Source organism: Lemur catta, chromosome 6 (genome assembly GCF_020740605.2).
Source record: "Lemur catta isolate mLemCat1 chromosome 6, mLemCat1.pri, whole genome shotgun sequence".
Classification (NCBI taxonomy): Eukaryota; Metazoa; Chordata; class Mammalia; order Primates; family Lemuridae; genus Lemur; species Lemur catta.
This window is the reverse complement of record NC_059133.1, coordinates 65,761,505-65,789,082: the sequence shown is the minus strand read 5'-3', so window position 1 is coordinate 65,789,082 and position 27,578 is coordinate 65,761,505. Positions and strand designations below refer to the sequence as shown.

The window sequence follows — 27,578 nt, the reverse complement described above, 5'->3', positions numbered from 1 at the left end:
TTGATTCCACATCTTCACAATTATGAATTGTGCTGAAATAAACATATAAGTACAGGAATCTTTGATAAAATGACTTCTTTTCCTCTGAGTAGATACTCACTAATGGGATTGCTAAATCGAAGGGTAGGTCTACTTTTAGTTCTTTGAGAAATCCTCATACAGTTTTCCATAGAGTTTGTACTAATTTGCACTGCTACAAACAGCCTGGAAGCATTCATTCTTTCTGTACCCATGCCAGCATCTATTGGTTTTGCACCTTCTTATAATAGCCATTCTGCCAGGGATAAAGTGATAGCTCATTGTGGTTTTAATTTGCACAGCCTAGGAAACCATCATGAGAGCAAACAGACACCCTACAGAATGGGAGAAAATATTCACATGCTACACGTGTGATAAAGGGCTGATAACTAGAATCTATAAAGAACTCAGGAAAATCAGCAAGGAAAAAATCTAACAACCCCATTAAAAAGTGAGTGGGCAAAGGACATACATGAACAGAAACTTTTCAAAAGAAGATAGACTAATGGCCAACAAATATATGAAAAAATGCTCAACATCTCTAATCATCAGGGAAATGCAAATCAAAACCACAATGAGATATCACTTAACTCCAGTGAGAATGGCTTTTATCAAAAAGTCCCAAAACAATAAATGTTGGCATGGATGAGAAGAGGTAGGAACACTCATACACTGCTGGTGAGACTGCAAACTAGTACAACCTCTGTGGAAAGTAACATGGAGAAACCACAAAGAGCTAAAAGTAGAACTACCATTTGATCCAGCAATCGTATTACTGGGCATCTACCCAAAGGAAAAAAAAGGCATTCTATAAAAAAGACATCTGCACCAGAATGTTTACAGCAGCACAATTCACAACTGCAAAGATGTGGAAACAACCCAAGTGCCCATCAATACATGAGTGGATTAATAAAATATATTCTACTTAGTCACAAAAACCAACAGTGATCTAGCACCTATTATCCTGGACAAAGCTGGAGCCCATTATACCAAGTGAAGTATCACAAGAATGAAAAAACAAACACCACATGTACTCACCATTAAATTGGCATTAACTGATTAACACTTATGTGCACATGTAGTAGTAACATTCATCAGGTGTTGGGTAGATGGGGCAGGGAGAGGATGGATATATTCACACCAAATGGATGCGGTGTGCACCATCTAGGAGATGGACATGCTTGAAGCTCTGAGTTGCGTGGGGCAAAGGCAATGTATGTAACTTAAACATTTGTACCCCCATAATATGCTGAAACAAAAAACTTAAAAAAATAGAAAAAAAAAATAAAAAAGAATAATTTGCATTTCCCTGAATAGTGACATTGAGCATATTTTCATGTTTGTTAGCCATTTGTCTAGATTCTTTTGAAAAGCTGCTATTCATATCTTTTGCCCACTTTTTAATCAGTTGCTTTTTTCTTGCTGTTTTGTTTGATTTCTGTCTAGCTTCTGGATATGAGCTCTTTAGCGGATGTATAGTTTGTGAATATTTTCTCCCATTATGTAGGTTGTCTATTTGTTCTATTGATTATTTCCTTAGCTGTGCAGAAGCTCTTTAATTTCATCAAGTCCCAACTATTTACTTTTGTTGTTGCTGTAATTGCATTTGGGGTCTTAGTCATAATTTCTTTGCCTAGGCCCATATCTGTAAGAGTTTCTCCTACATTTTCTTCTAGAATTTTTATGGTTTCATACCTTACATTTATGTCTTTTATCCATCTTGAATTAATTTTTGTGAGTGGTAAGAGACAGGGATCCTGTTGCATTCTTCTGCATGAGGTTATCCAATTTTCCCAGCACCATTTATAGGGCTTCTTTTCCCCGGTGTATGTTGTTGTCTGCTTTGTCAAAGATCAGTTGGTTGTAGGTAGATGATTTTATATCTGGCTCTCTGTTCTGTTCCACTGGTCTATGTCTCCATTTTTGTACAAACACCATGCTGGTTTAGTGATTATAGCCTTGTAGTATAGTTTGAAATCAACCAATCTAATGCCTCCAGATTTGTTCTTTTGGCTATTTGAGTTCTTTTTCTGGTTCCAAACAAAGCATATAATGACTTTTTGTAGATCTTTGAAATATGTTGGCATTTTGATGGGGATGGGGTTGAATGGTAAATCACTGTGGGCATTGCAGATATATTAAAAATCTTGATTCCATCAATCCATGAGCATGACATGTTTTTCCATTTTTTGGCATCACCTGCAATTTCTTTTATCAGTGTTTTGCAGTTCTCCTTGTAGAGCTCTTTCACCACCTTGGGTAAGTATATTTCTAAGTATTTTATTCTCTTTGTAGCAATTTTGAGTGGTATTGAGTCTTTGATTTGACTCTCAAGCTTGACTTTACTGGTATACAGTAATGCTACTGATCTGTGTATATTGATTTTGTAATCTGAGACTTTGCAGAATTTATATATCAATTCCAGGAGTCTCTCTGTGGAATCTTAGGATTTTGTAGATATGAGATCATATCATCACTGAAAAGCAATAGTTAGACCTCCTCTTTCCTGACTTGGATACCGTTTATTTCTATCTATTGTCTAATTGCTCTGGCTGGGACTTCCAGAACTGTGTTGAATAGAAGTGTTGACAGGGGCAACCTTGTCTTTTTCCAGTACTTAGGGGGAATGTTTTCAATTTTTCCCCATTCAGTATGATGTTTGCTGTGGGTCTGTCACATATGGATTTTATAATTTTGAGATATATTCCTTCCCTACTTGAATATTGAGAGTTTTTATCATGAAAGAGCACGGGATTTTGTTGAATGCTTTTTCTGCATCTACTAAGATGATCATATGACCTTTGTTTTTGCTTCTGTTTACATGCTGAATAACATTTCTTGATTCATGTATGTTGAATCTCTAACCACACCAGGAAAAAGCGTGCTGGTCCTGAGTTGCCTACAGAGTGCTCAAGACACTTAATGTTCCCCCACTTCAGGGTAAGCCCTGCTCTGCTGGAGCAGCCAGGCGAGCAGCAGTGGGGAGGGCTGGCAGGCAGGGAGCTCACGGTAAGCACCCCTTGGTCTGCTGCAGGTCTTTAAGAGGAAAGGTATGTGTCCCACTCTCTGTGGAAGCCTTGATGTAGTGGACATGCCAATAGAGGGGAAACAGCTGCTCATAAGAATATCAACTCAATCATCCCTTGGGGCACCTGTGCCACTTGGCAGCAGCAGGAGGAGGGGGGGGGAGAAGATTCTAAATGGAAGAGAGCTGGCACTCTGGTCCCTTTTGCCCCTCTCCCCGAAGGCAGCTGCCCAGAATGTCCAAGCTCTGGGATCACAGAGATTCCCCGGGACTCACCAGTCCCCATGGCCACTGTCATCTAGGCAGAAGTTGGTAAATGTTTGTGTGGGGACCAGTGACATGACAACTGAAGGGCTGAAGCTCCCTGGGGAGGGCAAAGGCACACAATGGGTAGAGAAGCTGTACAGTGCCTGCCATCTCAGCTCAGGTCTATGGCAACATGAAGCAACCCCAAAGAGGCTGGCAGCCTAGTGCTTTGTTTTCAAGAAGCTCCCAGTTCTTGGTGGCAACAGCTTTTAAGTTCATGAGCCTGCTTGCTGTAGAGGTGTAAGGGAAGCAGAAACAAAACCCCCACCTACCCTTTCCACTAGGCTCCAAGTTTCTCAGGGGTTAATCTCTGCCAATATCTTGCTTCTTCTCGTTCTGCTCTGAAACTTCTTCCCGTGGAACCTCTGGTAAGTTCTTGCATTTTTCCCTCAGAATTACACCTGATCTATGCTTTTGTTTTTGCTTTTTTTAATCTCAAACTTTTCCTTCTTTCAGAGATGATCTGGCAACCAATGTCTCTAGTTAGCCATCTTCCTCCAATCCCCCAGCTCAATAACGTGTGAGATTATTAATACAATCACACCAGCTTTCTTATACTTTTACATAGTATATCTTTTCCTATCCTTTTACTTTCACAGCCTATCTATGGTCTTACTTCCTTTCATTTATTCAGCTCATCCAAATATTTTATGTATTCAATTTTAATTCTCATAATGGCTCCTTAGCTGTTTCTTTTTGTAATATAGTCTAGTAGTTGTTCTAGGGATAAAAATGTGAATCTTTCACTTATCAGTCTGCCTAAAGATACTCTGCACGATTTCACAAATGTATAATTCCATTTACTGGCCCCAACTTTTTTGTTATTGTCATCAAAAAATTGAGGGGGGGGTACGAAGATATCCCATATATCTCCTGCCTCACACATGCATAACCTCCCTCATTATCAATATCCCCCATTGTTACAATTCATGAATCTACATCAGCATATCACTGTCACCCAGAGTCCAGAGTTTACATCAGGGTTCATTCTTGGTGCTTTATAGTCTATGGGTTTGGACAAAGGTATAATGACGTGTACCATTATAATATAACACAGAGTATTTTTACTACCCTAAAAGTCCTCCATGCTCTGGTCTTTAATTATTTTTTTTACATTCTGCCCGTGGTTTATAATGGTCATCTTCAGGGGAGTTAGTCTTATACAAACTGCTCTGTCATTACTAAACCACATTTGTTTTTTGTTGGAAAAATCAGATGAAGGTGAGGGCAATCTTTAGATTAGATGCAGGATACAGAGATTAAACATAAGGTCCTCTGAAGATAGCAGCAAACAATACCTACTAGCACTTAAGAATTTGTAAGTATGCTCACAGACATTGGCTCATTCGATCTTCACAATAACACTGTATGATTAATGGAGCATCAGCTATATGAGAATATTAAGGCTTAGATAAATTCTTATGCTATGAAAGCAAGTCTTGAACCTACTCTTCCCACCATACTATAACATCTTTACAATAAACAGTCCTGTATCTTAATTCTGTCAATAATATGATTACAAGTATCTTCAGCATTAAGATATTTACTTGTACTCAAGTTGTTAACCTCCAATTAATGCATGCTATCCAAATCCATCCTTCTTAAAATGGCCACTGCACAGATTTTTAAGACAGGAACTATTCCAGATTCTGTATTTTGTATAGAGCCAGGTACCACTCAACACTAAATTATAAGAACAATTTCCCCAGCATAAATTTGTTTAGAAATAGCACCCCCTTTCAAATATTATTCTGAGAAGTATCTTATTGACATGGCTTTTAAAATTGTAAAATATCTGGAAGGAGGGAGATTCATCAATTTTTTCATCCAAAAGTAATATTGATATTTTAAAAAAATTATTTTCTGAGATCCAAACTTGTGTTATTAAAGAGAGAGGAAAGGATTTCAACTTCTATCCACACCCATTGAAGACCAGCCTTCCCATTTTACCCCAAAACTCCCAGATGATCATCATAGCTCCTAGTTATTCTAACTTCTCACTCTTGCCCAAACATGACTGGCTCTTTCAGACCAAAGGGGCTTTGAAAATTACACTTCACCTGGTATTTCTCTCTCTCTCTCATTGTGCCTGGAAATCTTTTATTCCTAAAGAAAGCACAAATGTCTTTCTCGTGTGAGGCTGTTATTCACTGCTCTTGGGAACTCCCATAATACATCCATCATCTAATTAAGATGCTGATTAAAAGTCTCTCTCCTTCATTAGACTTTGAGATGTTTGAGGACAGGAACATTTCTCATCAATCTTTCTATCCCTAGTACCAAACACAACAGTAGTATGCAGGTGCCAAAAAAAAGCTTTTTTTTGAATGAATACCTGAATCATTTCTATACTAACTGATAACTCCAAAAGTAGCCTCATAAATAGATTCCCTGAATCCACTCAAGAGCCAAGAGTCCCAATAAATTCTGGGCATCACTGTCATATTCAATTTTTACTATTATGGTATGCCCTGCTCAACAATAATAGCTTCCCTTTGCCTGAAGATAAAAGTTCAAAACCCTCAGACTAGAATTCACAGACCTCTAGACTCTGGCTCCAACCTATCATGTACATCATCACTGAAGTTTCAAACCGCACCTCCTGATCCTACCCCATCCTGGTCTACACTACACCCCCATTTCCACCTTGGTCCACCTGAATCCCAGTAATTCTTCAAAGCTCAGAAATCTCACATTGTGCATGAGTTAGCCTCAGGATACTCCAGAAAAGTGTCTCATATAGATGTTGCTAGGACTAATATTTTGTATTTCTCATTCAAAACCTGTATCACATACAGTAAATGAAGCAACATGTGAAACACATGTTGGTAGCACAATTAGACATTTAACCAAATGGTCACACATCGATTAGGCAGAATAAGATAAACCTAGTCTTAAAAAGTTAAATCTAAGGATAAAAGAAATAAAAATCAGCATGAACAAGAATTTAGCACTTCTGTATATATATTATCCTTATTAATATAAATCATACGATGGCAATATACTCGTAAATTGAGACACATTCATTTGAAAACCAGCACTATACAATCAAGAAGGACAAAAGTGTCCTGGTGTTCACAGCAAGGTACATTCTCTTAAGGGAGAGAGATTTTCATGGGCTCAGAAACTAAATTATCTTTTCCTTATTTTTATGCTCCGTAAGAAACACTTATAATTAATAATTTAATTTTTCAGCTATCTACGAAGTATATATATCCCTCAGTATAAATTAATGAATTGGTATTTTGGTTTACAATCAATATCTTTTTACTTTGGTTAAGAGTCCCTTCCCTGGAGCCCAATCAATTTCAGCTCAATTCAATAAACATTTACTGAGTACTTACTATGTTCTAGGCCCTTTCCTATATCTAAAAATGAGTACAAGGTAAATGACATTCAGAACATCCACAGTCAATTAGAGGAGATAGACAGATAAGCAACTAGTTCAAAATAATATGGTAAGTATAAAAGTGAAGCTTTGTACAAAGCATTATTAAAGAACAAATGGGACAAGGTATCATAAGATACATAAGTAGAGATTTAAAAGATGAACAGGAGTTGGACCAGTAACCCAGGACAGGGTAGAAAGACATTATAGACAAAGAGAGCAGGAGGGGGAAAAAAAAAGAAACAGGACAAAGCAACGTGTGGCTGGTGCATAAACATGAGTGTTATATATAAAGGGAGAGGTGGGGAAAGGCAACACCAGTTACAAAAATCTGAAAAAGTAGGCATGGATTGGATACCACAAGACATGATTAAATGCCTGATTTTTTTCCTATAGTAAATGGTGAGCCTTGCAGCGTTTTAGCAGTGGCATGCTAAAGTGTTTTAAACAGATTACTTTCGTGGCTGTTAAATTCACTTACTATATATTTATTGAGGGTTTCCTATAAGCCAGGATTTAACTCAGCAATTAAAAAAAGAAAACCTTTGTTTGCTTGACGTGTAGTGAGTAAATCTATGTTCAGTAAGATATAAAAACATTAGCAAAGGAAAGGGCAAACAGTGATAGAACTTTATCACTGATATAAACTACCAAAATATCTCTGCCATCTTTATAAGCACTATAATATATTAGGTAAAAATCAAATCTTCCTCAACATCATTAGTGATTAGAGAAATGCAAATTGAAACCACAATGAGATGTTACTTCATATCCACTAGGATGACTATAATCAAAAAGACAGATAATAACAAGTGTTTACCACGAGTGGAAAAATTGGAACCCTCATATATTACTGGTGGGAAAGTAAAATAGTACAGTCACTTTGGAAACAGTCTGGCAGGCCCTCAAAAAGCTAAATACAGTTACCATATGACCTAGCAATTTCACCCCTAGGTATATACCACAGAGAAGTGAAAACGTGGTTATCCTAAAACTTTTACATGAATGTTCATAGTAGTATTATTTGCAATGGCCCAAAAATGGAAGCAATGTCCATCAACTGATAAATGAATAAACAAAATGTGTATATCCACATTATTGTTTGCCCATAAAAAAAGAAATGAAGTAATGACACATGCTACAACATGGAGGAAACCTGAAAACATACTAAGTGAAAGCCAGTCATAAAGAACCACATATTGATAAATAAAATACCCAGAATACGCAAAAATCCAGACAAACAAAAAGTACATTAATGTTTGCGTAGATCTGGGAAGGATTGGGAGGTTTGAGGGTAACGGCTGAGGAGTGCAAGGTTTCCTTTGGGGGTGATGAAAATGTTCTAAATTTGATGATGATGCTGGTTGCACAGCCCTGTGAACATACCAAGAACAATTTAATTGTACAGTTTAAATGGATGAATTGAATGGTATGTGAATTATATCTCAATAAAGTTGTTTTTTAAAGAAATCAAATCTTTAACAGTATTTTCAAAATCCTATTTCCCTTTTCCTCATGAAGCCAGATGGTGTCCTTCCCAGTACAGAATGTACTGTGACACTGGAGTGCCAGGAAAATACCAATGTTCAATCTTCTACTGGCAATTGTTTCTTCCAGAAAAACTAATTTTCTAGTTGTTCAGCAGAAAACAATTTATTTCTCTGACATTCAAACAATAGTAGGACAGAAACTTTGACCCATCTGGCACAAAAGGGGAGATACAGTCTTTTAACTTCAAAATCTAAGAAATTTTTCTAACAATTTCATCTTCCATATGTCCCAGTCCAATCACTACTGCAAAATTATCAATAATTATGGCTTTTAGATGATAAACTCTTACCAGCAGAACCAGAAGGACGAAAGTGGTTAGATTTGGAGTAAGAAGACTCAGCTCTAATATGCCAAGTATTAGCTATGTGGTGTCAGGCAAATATTTAACTTTTCTGAGAGTTAGTTTTTTAATCTGCAAAATAGGAATAATACTAGCACCACCAGCCTCTCAAGATTTTTGTTAGGATCAAATGGTACTTGCTACCAGACTCTAAAATTCATCACCATGATGCAAGCTTATAAATCTGGGACACTAAGTATGTTGTATAAAATTTGGTGTTAATAACTTGAAGTAGAGTGTCAGAAGCAATACAAGTCAAAAGGGAAATAAAAGGAAACATTCAAACTCTTAGAAGATAGGGGACATCTAACTTTAAGATATATAAAACTAAGAGTGTAAAAAGAAATTGTATATGAAATACCTAAAACCACCTTTTCCTTAGGATTTTTGAAACACACTGCCATAAAAGTAACAAATTATCTATTGCAATTATGAATAAGTTGTAACTGCCAACAATTCCAGAGTCTAAGGTTAATGCTGAAAAAGCACTTCAATTTTTATTTGCGGATAACCGCACTTTCCTAGTAGCCCAGGTGTCAAAGAAGGTAAACATACGGCTAAGGATACTAAATAACAGAAGACAATAACACAGAGAAAATTCACCTTTAAAAAAAGGAAACATGTTTGCATGTATACATAATTAAATGGGTATCCATACAAACAATAAAGCGGGTTAAAAGTAATCTGGTTGTTAAGGCTCTGGTCTAAATACCAGCCCAAGTTAGTTTTCCCATACTCTTACTTTTTCAAACTTGGGCTCTCCAGTATTGCCGGAAAAATACACACAAACATGCCAATTGGCTTTACTGCAAATATATATCTCCAACGTCAACTCAGATCCCAAGGTTACTTGGAAATCATTTGTTGTCTCTAGTCTTTTCCTTCTTATACTTCCCACAGCAGCTATACACATTCATTTTTTTCTTGTCTAGGCCTCTGCCCTACCACCTCCAAGCCCCACCCTTGCCAATAAAGAAAACAGGCCACAGAATGCTGATTTTCCTTCAATCTCCCTTACAACTTAGCTATTGTAGCACCCATCCTCTATTTGTTCATCAAAATAGTAAATGATGTGTGACTCATCATTTATTAAGGATCTGCCACGTGCCATGTACTGGGCTTAAACACTTTACATATACAATTACTTTAGGTTCCACAAGAATCTTCTAAGTATTTTTGGTCCCACTTTAAAGTGAAGCTCAGAGGGGCTAAATGCCTTGTCCGAGGTTCACAGCTAACGAGAGATAGAGAACAGATCTGAATCCAGGTCTGTCTGCCTCTGAAAAGGGGTTTAAGGCCCATCCCAACACTCCCACTTTTAAACAGGTACACCGCATTCATAAATTTATTTTCACTACTGTATGATCTTTCTTTCCTGACCAGTACTGAAAAGAGATATTTAAGTTACTATAATTAAGTGAAAAACATGGCTTGTGCACTCTAAATGATATACATTTATATATACATATTAGTCACATTAATAAAATTTTTAACAAAATATAAATAGATGATTTAGATCTTCTCAAAGACGTGAAGATTAACTGACTTCCACTGAGTTTCCAAGAAAAATCAAAATGCCAGATTATGCTGATAACAGTTATCATCTTCCTCTTGCTGTTCATCTACCAAGCAGAAAAGAAAAATGAAATTTCCTGCTTCTTCAATTTTCCAGTAATTTCTCACTTTGGCAGAGACTGATTCCTCCATAAGCAGTTTAGCAACATCTGCAGACGGAGCTACCACTTCTAACAACTGTCTTCTCTCTTTAATGGTCCTGACAAATGCAGGCACTTGCTGGCTTCAAAGAGTTTTCTCACATGACTTTTAATTAAAACTTCACCAGGTTAAGTCTTTAATGGCTCTTCCTAAACCATTATTGTGCTTCCTACATAGAAGTTTAATTCCCCACGTCCACATCACATCAAACTCTTCTTCTTCAACGGTTAAGGGGTAACTTCAACACTGTATGAGCCATGCAAGCAAGGACTGGAGTTCATCCTGTCAATATTCTATCTCCAATACCTACACAGTAGATGCTGAATAAATATTTTTTCTAAAAAACGGTGGTAAGCAAACAAGTTAGACAGTACTATGTGACCTTTAGTGCCTGTTAATAAAATTTCCCTGAACACTTACATGAACCTGTTGTTTTGAAAATTATGAAGATATCAAAATCCAGAGCCCATAGTATCTTAAGCTTTACCATAAGATCTTCTTTTTATAACATTCCACTTGAATTTATCTTAAAGCAGTTTTAAAACCATTTTTATCATTTCTTCTGATTCAACAGAAGCCAAATAATGATCAAGAAATAATTTGTATATTTTAAATTTACATGTATCTTTTCATAAAGCTAAATCTATATCTTTGAAGCCTGGTTTTCTTTCAGATCAGAATGTAGCTTCCTAAATCCAAAAAGGATGTTAGTTTTATCTGCAGTTCATAAACAGCTTGTCAATCACTGATAGAACTCAAGAACTCCATACATATTTATCACTGCATTCATTTTCAAACAATACTGCAAAAAGATTGCATACAGTGTGAGAAATGTCACCTAAATGCTAAAAAAACCCCTGCAAATATCAATTCTTCATGGTAGGTTCCCTGTCTATCATTAAAATAAGTATCAGCTTCTTGTCCACTTTCAATTTTGCTGAATGTCACCCACTTATAAATTAGCTATAATGATTCAAAATACCCAATTATATTTTGCCTATGATTTCTCAATTTTTCTCTCATTCTCCCAAATCATAATTTCTTTGAAAAACTCAATGTAAGAACTATTTACAAACCTCCATCCATCCTTTTGGAGATAACTGAAGGCTCCATCAACAACACTTGCAAAGAACTGCCCTCCTGTGATGAACAGGGTATTAATGGTGACTAATCGGCCTCTTAAATTGGGTGGTGAGACCTCCGCAATGTACACGGGCACTGTCATAGAAGCAATGCCTACAAAGAAACAATGAGAAGCAAGCATGAGACATTTACTCGAGATTTCTATTGTTGTTATAAATATTAATACTAGATTATGATAGACACATACATCTATGGGCTTGGTTTTCTACTTTAAACAAAGGTTTATCACACATTTAAGGCTTTGTTCATAACTAATTTGGGGCTACTACAGACAAGTAAAGAAATATATGAGATTCCAATCTCTGAGTATCATATTTCATATTATAATTTGACAACCTACAAAAGGAAGTACCTCTAAGGACCTAAGCTAATGTTAGAATGCATATTAGTATGCTTTATAATTTCTTAAGGACGAAAAAGATAAAAATACTCTCCAGATAGAATATGATTACTGAAATATTTTTAGTCTACATGGAAATGTAACCAGACGACAGTGAGAATAAAAATTATCACAGAATACATATTAACCACTCAAAGGCATCATTTCCAGTAGATGCATCAAAACTTTTCATTGGTTTGCTAGTAAGAAATCCATATATTAAGTCACCTTATTCGATTGGCTAGCTGTACGTTTCAGAATAAAATAATTGTATGGCTAACGTACATTTGATTATATTAGCTTTAAATTTTTTTCTATCTGAAATTAATGTAACATTCTCTATCGCAGTAGTTCTACTAACTTCTGGCAGAATCACTTATGTGACTTTTTTCTTTAAATAAAGTTGCCCTTGCCTCAGCCACCCTAGACCTACTAAATAGGAAACCACAGAGGTAGGGGACAGAACTTTTAAAAATCTTCCAGAGGTGATCTTGAGGCTTATCGCATATTTTAAAAACTAAAGTTCTATGGTAGAGAACTTTGAGACAATTCAAAATGATTTCTTAAAGAAAGTGTCACTTCCCTGTGATACTTCCAATTTCCAGATGTCTGATTATTTAACCTAAAACCAGTATCTAATCAATACCTGCCAAAACCTCAGTGAAAAAAAAATAATTTCCTTAGAAAATTTAATAATTTTACATTAATACCTATAGATACTATAAATCTATTATTTGATTAAGAACATCAAACAGTTGCACAGTAGACCCATACAGAATTTCTTTTAACGAATTGATCTTTATGATGGTAAAAAATGGTTTATGTTGAAGAAATCAGCACTAAGAAACCTGCTGCTGTGTTTCTGTACAAGGGCTACTGAAGGTGCTATTTATCACATTCCATACATCAGGAGACATTTATCTATCATCTCAGTAACTGTAACAGTTATGCTTTCCTATAACTGATTTTTGTTTGTTGATGTTCAACATAAATCAGAGCTTTCTTTCATTTTCCTCTTTATATGGACAGATAGGCCCATCTCTACTCAGTGTTTTGGACTTCACGGTAGTTATTCTGTGAACTCAACTCTCTCCTGATGCCATAATAGTCTGCGATTTCACCTATTATAAATATATTTTGCTCTATTTTTATTTGCCCTGTTCCATCTCTGAACAAATGGACAGATAGACAGGATTTAAGTAATACATACTTACTTCTGGAAAATTCCCTATATTGTTGCATACAACTGGTAAGTAGTTATTAAATTTGCATATAAATCAAACCATTAAGTCTCAGAACTACACACAGTAATTTCCACCATCTCTGTTTGCTACTGTAGTGCCTTGTCAACATATGGAGATGATGAAAATCATCTTAAGATTTTATGAGATTCACAGAATAGTAAGCATGTGTTAGTAGACACCGTATGAGTAATCTTTACAATTAAATCATCACCTAAGCAGCTGAAATTTCCCTTTGACTGCTAATCAATTTAATTGCACAGACCATCCTAAAATGCCCTTCATCCAACTCGGAAAGAAGAAACATTTCCTGCAAATGCTGAAAAGTTAATTGTGGATTCCTTTTAGTTCTTTTACTATTAGAACATCTCAAACTTTCAAAAATCAAACAGTAATTTATTATTTGGATTTCTTTTTCTGCCTTGGTCTGGCTGTAAACAGGAACTCATTTGCTCTCTTTAGCCAGAGATCTTTATTCAGCCACCTAGCCCACAGAATTGAGCTTGGGAAATCAGGACTATGGTTTTAGGCAACACATGCTTATCACAAAACCCATAGATTTTGACTTGATAGGGAATGCAGAGATGTCCTCAGGCCCTCATAAAGCTTGATTATTTAAAATAAACACCAGAGTTTCAAAATGTAACAGGTAATAACAAAGGGAAAGGACTGAAGAAAGACAGAGTCACTGGATTTAGAGCTGGAAAGAATCCTAAAAGACCTTCTGTCCTATGAGCGCTCACACTGACTTACCACTGGTACTACTGCGTACAGTCTAGTAGGTATTTTACATGGACCGATTATCTAATTTAATCCTCAGAACATCCCTATAAAGGGCATGGAATTATCTCCATTTTACAGAGAAGGACCTTACTCTAGGTCACATGATGAGTAAGTGGAAGAATCAGAACTTAAACCAGACAGTGAGATTCAAAACCCAATTCTGAAGGCATAGACTATACTGACTGATCATCATAGATAAGGGTAGACTCTAGAACTAGTGGGTTTCAATTCCAATCTTGCCACTTACCAGCTGGTTAAGTTTGGACAACTTATTTAACCTTTCTGGGTCTCCCGTTTCTCATCTAAAAAATGGGAAGAATAAAAGTAACTCCTTCATGGGGGTTAAGAGGATTCAATGAGGTAACAGAGTAAAGCACTTAAAATTGTGCCTACCATACATAAGGTAGTCAATATCAGCAATCATTATTGTTATTATCATCTTTAGTTAGGCATCTCATGTCTTTTGATTTAGTTCAAAATGTGGTAGGTGCTGGGATTATAAGGATGCATATAAATAAACAAAATAGGCTTCCTGCTATGAATAAAGCTACACACAAATCCCACTCACAAAAACATGCTATCAAGTAAGGTCTAAATCACATGGTAAGGGTCATAATAAAGCTATACACTGGGTTCTAACTTGTGATGCTGACAATGATTAGACGGTAGCAAAGAGAGATTGGGCAGACAATTCTGCACAGAATAACATGAGCTAAAAAATATAAAATGACATGGGGTTTTCTCAGAGATACATAGAAAGTGAGAGATAGAATATGCATGGAGATGAGACGGGAGTGACAGAGAGCCCAAGTCATGAAAGCAGCATCCATTAATCAGAGTATTGGCTGAATACTGGATCTGAGCTGAGCGATGTGCTAAGCACTTTGAAGACAGTGCTGTAAGAAAGAGACATGCTGTCTGTCCTCGTGGAGCTTGGGATCTGCTGGCCAAGGGTGATGGATCTCACAAAAAGGGAAGTGTGGGAGCCTGAGCTATAGCAAAGGGACTGGCCCAGCCTGAGTAGGGGGGCCTTAGATGAAGGAGTCCTATTTAGGCTGAGATCTGGTGAATGAGTAAGCAAGATCTAGGCTGGGAGAAGGAATGCAAGGCAGGGTGGGAGTTGGGAGATGCTTTAGACAATCAGACCAGCTTAGACAAGGGCCCTGAGGCAAGAAGAAATGCAACCTGCTGAGGAAGGGGGGTTATTTTTAGAGAGATGGGCAGGAACCAACCAGATCTTAGAGGCCAAATTAAGGACTTGGTACTCAGAAGCCTTTGAATAGAGTAAAAGAGAAAAAGGCACATGTTCAGATTCATGTTTTTAAAGGATCACTCTGGTTGGAGTATAGAAAATTGATTGCATGGGAACACCAAGTACAGTGGCAGCAATGGATCCGAGCAAAATGGAGAGATTCAACAATTATGTATTCAGTGTCTAGGCTAAGGAGAATTTGAACAGGGGGTGAGAGGATGATGTTCAGATGTCTAGAATAAGCAACTAGGAGCATCATGGGTACTTTGTATAAAGATATGGAATACTGGAGGAAAAAGCAAGTTTCAATGGAAGATAATAAGGTCAAGTTATGGATTGAGTCAGAGGTGCTTTGTAAAATATACAAGAAAATAAGCAGATGCTTCCTAAGTGTGCTGAGAATATAGATTGTTTACACGTGTGTGTTCCCACCCTCCCTCTTTCCCTCTACCCAATAAGGTCTTTGCCAGAACAACTAACCTCTCTCCTCCCTCATCCTCAAGGGAGAATTTGGTCTTTGGCAGCCTAGTTCTTGATCTTTTATCAAGCTAGGCCAAAAAGGGTGGGGGAAAGAGAAACATGGGCAAATGCTCTGGTTTGTGGGGAGAAGCTCAAATGACAAAAAGAGTGGAAAGGGTTGAGTGAAAGGCTTAGGGTGAGTCTGGAGAAAATGGACGCCTATAACAAAGGGATTTGGCCCTGACTGGGGAGGTGGGGGTTACAGAGATCTTAGGGAAACAGTGCTGAGTTATAACCTACATGCTAGTATATGCTTCCAGAGACACAAGTTAAGAGTAGCACTGCTTTCCAACTGCTTTTAGTCACTGGAATCTATTTCTTTAAATACGGCTTTGAACTAAGACTGAGCCTGGTAGGGCTTGGGAGTTACACAAACATCTGGAGCTCAAAGTGGTTCTATGTGAATGATGCACATTAACCTGAAACTATGGGAATGGATAAGACCAGTCAGAAATAGAATACTGGAAGAATGCCTAGAACAGAATCCTGAAAAAATCCAATATTTAAGGGACTGAGGGGGAAACTGAGAAGGTAGATGACCAACGAACATCTATCTTACCTTTGAATACCATGTTATTTCTAAAGTCTTTCTATATTATCATTTTATCTTATCATGTAAAATCATTCTATCAATAGGTAGGCAGGACAGATATAACTTATTACCCCCTATGAAAGGTAAAGAAACTCAGCCCCAGGGACAAATACAAAGAAATTTTCAGAAAGACACGCAGCAAGTTAATGCCAAAGTGGGTCTCACAGATTCGGGTCCTCTAGCCTTGGTACTGTGCCATTTAAGGAACGAGTGCCATGCCTCTGTTTGGAACATGATCCTTCAGAAATGTCTCAGAAACACTTTATTTTTGGCTCTATTACTTTAGCTAACACACATAAACTTTTAGCGGCAGAAGAATCTTCTCTTTCCTGCCCCTACTGCCTGCCATGTGACTTACTACCACCAGGTGTCATGTTAAAGAGCTTGGACCAATCAGTACGAAAAATGAGAACCAAATATAATTAATTGTATAATTTCGAGCTAGACAAGTTTAAGTCCATAAAACTGCTTTATGAAACTGGAAAAGTAGTAGGATCCATGCTCACATCTGCCCAATTATGCATTTGTTAAGACCAGGCCCTGTTAACTCACCTTGCTATTAATAAAAGCAACCTATAGAAACCATAATTTATAGATTTCTAAATGGGAAGCCCACTTTTGAAAGGCTATGTCACCCCAAAATCTCCTTTCCACTTTGGCGAAACAAATGGAATTTTGTCCCTAGACAAAGCTCATTGTTCTAATGACGAACAGGTAAGTAAAACTGCTTAACTTTAGGGTCTGTTTTAAATCACTGTTATGTGCTTGTAAAACTCAACTCTAGATTTAAATACCCCACAGAAACATTCAAATAAATGAGCAAGAACTCCCCATTATTCACCTAAAATCTATTGTAAAGACAGACAACATATCGAGGCTAACATTTTTGCTCTGGCATTATAACCCAAAGATGTTGATATCAGATTCTCAAAATTAAAGAGTGGATGTAATGAATGATATTTAAAGTTTAAGAGAAAGAGTTCCATGAAGAGCTTCTAATTTCTTCCCTATCCCAACCACTAACCAAATACAATGTCTGATAAAGAAAAAACAAATTCCTAACAGTCCATACCAGACTCATGAATTGAAATTAACTTAAGGAATGTAGCAGTACAAGTTCCTGTTAACAGCTTATTAAATGTAACCACAAAGATCCATGTTGGTGTTATTTCCTAATATTGTAAAGAAGTTCAATTTCTTAGAAAATTTCTCATGGAATTATAAGATCTACATCAATGATCTTATCATGCTTGGCTTGAGGAGCTTCACCAGAAAACTACACCTCAGGCACCACCACCATGCTGCCAAGCTGATTCACCACCTAAATAGCACAAAACGCTCTTGACTGCAGAAGCTGGCTTTCGAAAACTGCTGGAAGCCCTTTTAAAGGCTTGAGTCAGAAGTATAAATAATTTCATATCCAAATAGCATTAGAAAATCCTGTTGCGATGGGTAAATACCCATGAATCACAGCTGTCTCTCAGCATGATAAGCCAGGCAGCAACTAATTAGCTTCTTAGAAGCACATGAAGCTACCTTTTAATAATAATGCTTCTTGAACAAGAAGGATTATGATGTCCTAATTTCATTTTGTAAATTAGTGCTTTTTATCATCTGTAAAGAAAGAATTTTAATAAAAAGAAATAGAATCTGTCAAAGGAAACAGTATCCCTCACTGGAGTTGTTTCGGTTTGGCTGTCTTACCCAGAGTTGATATGTTTGCACTCTTCTAAATAGTCAAGTATCTACATTTACCAGGTTGTTAACAACTTAGAATTCAGCTTCTATTTTTTCTAGTAAGGCTTAACACATTCAGAAAAGATGGCTGGGCAACTTCAACGTGCACTAAGCCCCAAATGCAACCCAAAATGCCTGTAACATAAGTCAGGTTATGAAAAAGATTCTCTCTCTGGGCATAAACTAGCTAAGTTAATGGTCTACAGGCTTAAAGAACTCTGAATAAAGCATTACAACCATGTCATCAGGCTTTCTACTCCATACAGCCTCTCACAGCCTAAAATGACCTCTCCTTTTAGATTACTTGAGAATGTTCTTTCAATCTGCCTGTATCCTTTTTCTCCCTCCCCCCCCCCATAACATCTCAGTAGAGTCTGTATCACATTTGTTTTTCAAAGCAAGAATACAAGTTTGCTAATGCAATGATACTTCACATTATCTTCTGTACTATAACTTGTCTAAGTATCAAGCCTAGACGTGGGCATGGAGTAAGCACTTAAAAGTTACTGATTAGTACTATGGGATGCATATACAAAACCTTATTCTTTTAAGCTAGTGTTAACTGATGGGTTTTAAAATAAAAATGATATTCATTAAGGAAAATCTGGAAACTACAGGTAAGCAGGTGAATAAAAACCACTTCTAATCACCCACAATCACTGTTTTTTTTAAATAAACTTTTTAATTTTAGAATAGTTTCAGGAAAACAAAAACAGTAGAGACAGTACAGAGAATTCCCATAAAACCCACACTCACTTTTCCCTAGACAATCACTGTTTAAATTTGGTTATAACTGTCAGTATTTTTCCACAAGTCTGTATGTAGCTTTCACTCATTATACTCCAAATACCTTTATTTTTTTCCTTTCAGTGGGAGGGCTGTTAAAAATAAATACATTAATTAAAAAATTTATATACGTTTTTTCCAAAAGGAGATCTCACACTTCTTACATAAGCTAGGTAGGTACCATAAATACAGGAAGCCAACTGAATGTACAATATGAGGTAGTAAGCTACTTGCATCACAATTAAGGTAACGCTACAGGCCAAAAAACAAACAAAAAAAATCCAGACAGAACACATCCCTACAGAGCCACATACAACAAATCCAGGTTTGGCACCTTTACAGTACAAAATCATTTGAAACAATAGTATAATGTTCCAATATACAGATACAAATAATTTCTGTAACCATTCCCTTCTTGTTCCACATTTAAGTCTTACATACATATTAGAATGGGAAGGCTGTAACTTTCAGATATCGGAAAGTTCTGTTTTGGGGGAAGAATATTCATAAACTAAATTAAACTTTTAGTTTAGTCTCAAAGAATAAGAGTGTCATAAAAAGAAGTGTTCCTGGAACACAAAGATAAAAAACACAGAAGAAAGAATTTCTTGATGGAAAGAGATGGCAAATAAAGACATTAATAGATATTCAAAAAATTTCCTAAAATGGAGTTTAAGAGGTTATAAATATAAACGAAAGATAACTGTACGAATTACTACAAAAGTAGAAGCAGTATGCATTTACACCTGACAAATGGAATGCACAAAGGTTAATAAGAAATCAATATGTGTTCCCCAAGGCAGTGAATTTAGCAAGCAGGAACATTAGTGGTGCTTTGTTATATTTAACTCTATGTGACATCTAGAGGCAAATGTTCTAAGAACAACAAACAATTTGGACCTAAATAGGAGCTAAAAGGCTGTGAATTACCTGACTATAGATTTTACATGAATAGATGTCAATGAAATGTACAAGGAATGTGTACAGAATAAAATGAAGACAGGACTAGAATTTAGCTGTAGAAATATTCATGGAATAAATACAAAGGGTTGAGGAATAAAATAGAAGGAACTGTTAAAGGAAATACTAGAGGCCAAAATAATAAATGAGCACAACCTCCCCCCCACCCCCCGCCCTTTTTTTTTTTTTTGAGACAGAGTCTCACTCTGCTGCCCAGGCTACAATGCCGTAGTGTCAGTCAGGCTCACAGCAACCTCAAACTCCTGGGCTCGAGCAATCCTCCTGCCTCAGCCTCCCGAGTAGCTGGGACTACAGACACGCACTACCACACCCAGCTTTTTCTATTTTTAGTAGAGACTGGGTCTTGTTCTTGTTCAGGCTGGTCTTAAACCCCTAAGCACAAGTGATCCTTCCCCCTCGGCCTCCCAGAGTGCTACAATTATAGGCGTGAGCCACCGCGTCCAGCCCCAAAGGTTTTTTAAAGCTGTTCTTTAATATATGATCTGGCCTTGCCTAAAAGGCAGGAACAGAGAGCCATGAGGAAGGAATCAGCTTAAATAAAAAGACAATAAACGGAAATTAAATAGGGAAATGGGTAGGATAAGGAAGGATTACAAGAACAGTAAAAATGTAATAGCAGAATACACAAATAATAACAGAAGTAAATACCACATTGGAGGCAGTGAAGAATAGAAATGAAGCTGTGTGAAATGTGAATCAGGAAGTATGGAACATCAATTTGAGATGCTCTCCACAAAAGGAAAGCAAACAAAATTACAATGATAAAAAATATTGCTGAAAAAGAAACCATTCTAAGAGAAATAAATGTGTTCGGGGGTAGGTGCTAATAGCTAGAAACATCCTGGGAAATTTTCTGAGTTGCAAGATTAACAAAAATTGATTTTAAGAAATTTTTATGGATACGGCAGACAGAAAAAAATAACTTACCCACAAAATAATAAAAAGCAGGCAATACAAAATGCCACAGAGCAACAACTACAGACATTGGAGGGGAAAATGTTGTGACCCAAATATATCATACCTTGACAAGTTGTCTTTCAGGTGCGAGGACATAAAAGCCATTTTCAGATAGGAAAAATCTCACAAGATAGAATATATCATTTTTGAAACAACCTCTAGACCAATCCCAACACTGACAATGATTTAAGTATGGGGAGTTTCAGTATAAAGGCTCAGAGGATCTGCCTCTCACTTTGGACTACAGAGATCCAGCTGAGTAAGCAGACCCCTGACCACCCACTCAACCATTCTTCCTGCGGTTCCTCTCTTTCACTAGTTCCCAGTAACACATTTCTTGAGCTACATCAATAGAGTTTCTTGACTTGTCTGATCACCACTTCAAAGCATTAACTGGTCTTTTTCTGTCCCAACATTTGGTAACAATGGCTAAACATTGTTACAAAATTTAGGAAACTGTGTGGGAACACTATGCCTGAATAATTATTAAATGAAAATTTCCACTTATTTTTTTTAGTGTTCAAAGAGGCAAAGACTCGTAGAGTAACATAACGTCCATCTTAATTATCAAAGATCTCTAATAATGACTTCCTGTGTCTCTCAGACTGAATGACCCTGGCCTTTGAGGTTTTTTTTAAGTGGTAAGAATCATAAAAGTCACCCACCAACAGATATTGTCTTTCTCAACCTCTGCTAACATTATCTTTCCATCTAGGGCATATGACTGTCCCCATGCTTACACTTAAAAATCAATTTATGTAGTAAAATCTTAACCAAGGAAGAATGCAGAGGAAAAAGGCAAGTTTTTAAGATCTGCAAATAAATGACACATCACTTACTTTCCCAGAATCTTTACTCATAATCCATGGGAATCTAACTATAGTAAATTTTAAAATGTTTGAGGAGGAACACGGCCAAGTTAGCTTACTGTATCTCTTATTACTATAAGATAGGGACTTATTTTATTTTCTACACGTACACTTTTCGCACTTGATCTTCCAAGATACTTTTGAAATAGAAAACAGACAAGTTTGTTAAAGAACAATGAGAAGAATTAGAAACAGCCAACCTAAACTGAAATAAAAAGTCTGCTTTTAGGAGTTCTAGTTCTATCATATGTTACCTGGCTTTCATAAAGGTAAATCGCCCTAAAGATAACAAAGAATGGTGTGGAAGAGAGAGGGAAAATCGTTAAGTTTTCCTTACCATGCAGCCAAAATTATTTTAATAGACATAGCTGATTTTCTATTTTGTTCTTCAGTGTACCAGGCATGTACACATAACTCCAAAATTGCTTAGCTGATTCTCTGAAATGGTAGGGGCTAATCATGGTGAAACATTTTACAACATTTGAATATACTGTTTTTCCCTGTAATGGACATATATGAAGGGTGATAAGCAAGATGCCTTAACTAAGGCTCAATAACATTCTTAGAAACAGACTCCACGTGATATGGCAAATACTTGATGAATAAGCCAGATGACTGTGCAAAGGGCAGTATCATCTCTCTTAAGCCGGCTTTAGAATGAGCTGATTAAAATGAACCCATGGCTTATAAACATCTTTTCACTCTACTTGTAGATCTAGTGGCAGCTCCGATTCAGTCAACAGAGCCTAACTTTGGCACAAATTAGCTGGCATGAACACTGGCATTATCACTTATTTCTGCTCCAGCAGCTTCAAGACACTGACACAGCCAGAATAGAAGTAGTGATTTCCTATGACAAATGATGAGGTGAAGTGACTTTTAGCACTGCTGCTTGCTACTCATACTTTAATGACTTAGTTGTAAAAATACCTAGCTCATTCTTATCCTTTTTGATTGGATTTTACAAAAGCTCCATCTAAAAGTATGCTAGTGGCATATTTCAGCAGCTTTTATTTATAGGAAGTCAATATCCTATTCAAGAGGACACAAAGTAGGCAGAAATTGGATGACAGGTGAGACACAGAGACAGATACATACATAAAATACATAGACGTTAAGTTGAGCCCTCTGGAACTTCTAACAGAGTGGCTTAAAGTTGGGGTTCCCAGGACCCCTCTTTGGGTTTGATTAATTTGCTGGAGCGGCTCACAGAACTCAGGGAAACACATTTACCGGTTTATTATAAAGGATGTTACAAAGCATACAGATGAAGAGATGCATAGGGCGAGGTATTTAGAAGGGATGCGGAGCTTCCATGGCCTCCCCATGTGTGCTGCCCTCCAGGAACCTCCATGTGTTCAGGTATCTGGAAGTTCTCCAAACCCTGTCCCCTTGGGCCTTTTATCGAGACTTCTTTGAAGCATGGACAATCGTGTGCAAATGTGACTGGACAAAAAGCATATGACCTAACACTAACAGACTGAGTAAGGAAACCGAACAAGGTCTCTCTGTTCAGATTCTTCTTAGGCTCTCTGTGTAGCATTTCTTCCTTCAAGATATGAGGCAGAACCCTCTCTGGAATGAGGGTTATGACCCCAAGGGAAGATTAGAGTCCTGCCTCAAGCAGGTGAAAGGACAGAAAGCAGGAGAAGCTCAGAAAGAGAGACTGTTTCCTAAGGCCGAAAGTGCCCCAACAATTTGACAAAATACTGTATGTAACAAGGGCTATAGAAGTTATAATTCATGAACCATGGATGAAAACATATATACATACACATACATATATATATCATATATGATTTATATATATAAAAATCTTAATATTACAGACATACAGACAGATGTGGAAGGATGATTACTAGATGACAGGTAAATAAGAGATGGCAGATGTGTAGCTAAAGATCATTTATATTCTTCATTTTCAACAGGCTAACTTCAACTTGCTGAAAACTATTTAAATGGGTAACCTTAAATGCCAAAAGTTAAAAACCTCCTTCTCTTTTATTTGTCTTGGCAAGTTGAAAAGGATCCTCAAAATCCTAAGAGGTTTCCTTTCTTTAGGTATGTCCCAACTTTAAGCTTGTGTTTATCTTCATATTTATGGGAAAGAATCAGAAATCAGAGAAGAAAGGGAAATTTCCATTTATATCTGGGTTTTGTTTAAAAAAAAAAAATAGAAAGCAAGAAATAACCACTTTATTTTGGCCATCCCCAATCTTCTAATTACTGTTAAAATTTCTCTATTAAGTCACAGTCGACTTCTCAACAGTAATAGTGGAACCCAGAAGACAGTAAAATGGTATCTTCATTGTGCAATCAATCTAGGTTTCTAGTGCAACAGGAAAAAAAAAAAACTTCTATCAGGAACAAGAACAATATCCCTTTAAAAGGAAATTCTAAAGTGTATTTTGGATGGGTAAAGATCCCAAATGGGCAGTGCCAGAATAAAGATGCAGAAAGAAATGAATAGTATAAAGCATTATAAAAGCTATCCATGTAACAAAAACATTTGTACCCCTTAATATTTTGAAATTTAAAAAAGAAATGAATAGCATAGAAAGTGGTAAATATGTAGGAAAATCTTTTTAAAAAATCATTAACAATATCTTGTACAGGTGTATAATGCAAACTGAAGAAAACAATCAAACTACATGACAACAGAACTAAATTTGGAAGAAAGTTAATGTGCTTTAAGTTGCTTATATTATTCAGAAGGAGGATAAAGATATAACTTCAGATTTTATTACGTTAAATATACATGAGTAAAATGTGTTAACTACTAAAAGATACATGCAAAAAAATGTAACTTCCAAACTGGTTGAGAGAAAGTTGTAGGAGAAACAAATATATATAATACATACACACACACACATACACACATACGTACATATGGAGCAATTCAAAAAGGCAAAAAGGTGAGAAAAAGTAGCATAAATAAGTTGGGAGAGAAAAGGCAACATAAAATGGCAGATATGTATAAATGGACCAAATAAGAAGAAGAAGAATCAGCCTGGATTTAAAATTTATACTATGCTTTTGTCCAGGAAACACAAGTTAAAAGGATAGGAAGATGATTAAAAGCAAAAGGATAAAATATATAAACATGGAAATGTCTAAACAAAAGCAAGCTAAGACAGCCATATTAATCCAGACAACATAAACATCAAAGCACAAACATTACTAAAGACCAAAAAGGTCATTTGTTAAGAATAAAGAATTCAATTCATCAGAAAGGTGCAATATTAATAGTTAAATTTCACATGACCCTATAACATAATTTCAAAATCCACAGAGCAAAAGTTCACAGAAATACAAGAAATAGATAAAATCCACAAGTGCAACGGGAGACAGTAACATATCTAAATCAGTAATTGATAGATTTAAGAAACAATACAATTAAAGTGAACCTGCATCTACTTTAAAAACTCTATGTCCAACAAATAAAAAATATACATTATTTTCAAGCACAGAAAGAGTATATGTAAATACTGGCTATCTACTGGTCCATAAAAGTCCTCAACATATATCAAAAGGCTAAAATAGTATGGATCATGATTTCTAACCTCATAACAATTACATAGGAATTTTTTTTAAAAAAATGGTAACTAAAACAAACCAACCATATGTTTGAGAATTCATATAATTCATGAATCAAAAAAGGTAAATTAAAATTGAAAATTTTAATTTTTTAAATAAAAATGAATAAGATATATTAATTGTGTGATTCAACAAAAGCCTTTAAATGGGAAATTTTGATCTTACTTTTTATATTAGTTAATAAGAGGCACTGAAAATAAGCAGCTATGTCTACTGGAAGAATTTAGGAAAAGAAGAGAATTACTTTAAAAAGTGGAAGGAAATAAATACTTAAAAGAAGACATTAATGAAATAGAAGACAAGCATACAAGAGAGGACAGAAAAGCCAAAAGGTGGTTCTTTAAAAATACTATTAAAGTTCACAAGTATATGGAAAGCCTAAATAACTAAATATCAAGAATAAAAAAATGAGATCATAACTGCAAAAATTGGAGACATGAAAAAGATAATAAGAGGGCCACCATGGACAACTCTATTCCTATGAATTTAAAAACCTAGATGAAATGGACATATTCCTTAAAAAAAATTAATCAGGAAGAAACAGAAAACTTAAACAGTCCTGTAACCATTAATGAAATTGGACTAATGGTCAGAAAATATTCTCATATTCTCATAAGGCTTCCAATCTAGATGACTTTTTTTAATTAGTTCCACCAAGCATTCAAGGAACGAGTAATTCTATTCTCATAAAACTATTCTACAATATTAGAAAAGGGCAGTATTTCCCAGCTCATTTTATGGGCTAGAATAGCCGCTGTACCCTGCTGGGAGACAATTCTCCAAGGGTCTCTTGTACTTTTTTGCATGTCTTCAAAAGTAGGCACTGACTGACCTTTATTCCATACTATATTCTCAAGGATGTTAGTGTAGCCAAACAGCCTTGTAAGACAGGGATGGTGCCTCCCTCCAGAACAAAGAGTAGTTTTGAATGTAGCCTTGAAGATAAAGATAGTATCTCCCTCCTAAGCAAAATGCAGGCATGCTTCCTGCCCATTAAAAAGTTTTTTTAATAACAAAATCCACTGTGTATGCAAATGTTATTTGTGTGAGAACTGGGTCTCAGGGAACAGGTGAAAAATACTCATTCTCTGATACTGCTATTGCTGTGCACAATAAACTGTCCATCTCTGATTCTAGAATCTCGTGTCTTCTATCAGAATCCATGAAACTATGGCAGGTTAATTTGTTAGCTTATAGGCAGGGTAAAATCTCAGACCCTTCACAGTTCTCAACATGTCCAAACCTAAACAGACCAGTACAGCACAAGTTTTATACCAGTAAAGAGCAGCTAAAGAAAATCCTACAGCCAATCCAATCTAGCAATCCACCGCTATATAGAAATACATCATGATATCCCAGTACACAAGATTAGACTCCAAATACAATATCAATTAATGTATATACTAAGAGATTAAAAAAAGAAATGTTTTTATAAATATAGAAAATGTTAGCTAAAATTCAACATCCACTCATGATTTAAAAAAAAAAAAACCTAAAAATAAATGAGAACATTTGTAGAAGATATATTTATTTTAAAAAATCCAAAACAAACATCACACTTAACAAGGAAATGATTAAAGCATTTCAACTGACACTGGGAACAACTCTTAAGGGTGCCTGCTATTCCCACATCTATTCAACACTAGAAGTTCTAACCAGTGCACTAAGACAAGAAAATATGCATAAGATCTGGAAGGAAAAAAAAAAAACTGTCATTATTCCCAGATGATGTAATTGTATATTTTAAATCCCCCCAAATACTGTAAATATATAGAAATTGAATGAGTTTAGCAATGTCACTCAATTTTTTAAAAAGAGCACACAAAAATCTATTATATATCTATATACCAGCAACAACTTGAAAATAAAATTTAAAAATATACCACTAATAGCATAAAAGTATGAAATACCATAAACTATGAAAATGAAAATTATAATTTTTTATTTTTATAACAGTAAAGAATACCTAAATATTGATCAATATACTACCCTGTCTGTGGATTAGAAAAGCCAATACTATAAGACATTAGTACAGTCAGCCCTCTGCAGGTTCTGTATCTGTGGATTCAACCAATCACAGATCAAAAATATTTGAAAAAAAATGCAATAAAAAAGAATACTAAGTTTTAGAAATGTGGTATAACTATTTACATTGTATTAGATGCTATAAGTAATCTAGAGATGATTTAAAGCATATTGGAGGATACGCATAGGGTATATGCAAATACTAAACCATTTTATGTAAGGACTTGAGTATCCATGGATTCTAGTATGCATGGGAGTGGGTTCCTGAAACCAATCTCCCACAGATACCAAGGGATGACTGTAATTTCCATTAATACCTTGATTTAATACAATTCACATCAAAACCCCAATGAGACTGTAGGATTTTTTTAAC

At 36.0% G+C, this 27,578-nt stretch overlaps 1 protein-coding gene across 1 annotated transcript in view; it reads right to left on the bottom strand.

Moving 5' to 3' along the window:
- SLC2A13 (solute carrier family 2 member 13) overlaps positions 1-27,578 on the bottom strand; it is a 341,466-nt gene that overhangs the window by 268,363 nt on the left and 45,525 nt on the right. Inside the window, exon 2 of the mRNA XM_045554019.1 lies at positions 11,421-11,580. Coding sequence (XP_045409975.1) covers positions 11,421-11,580 — 160 coding nt within the window. The remainder of the gene's footprint in view (positions 1-11,420; positions 11,581-27,578) is intronic.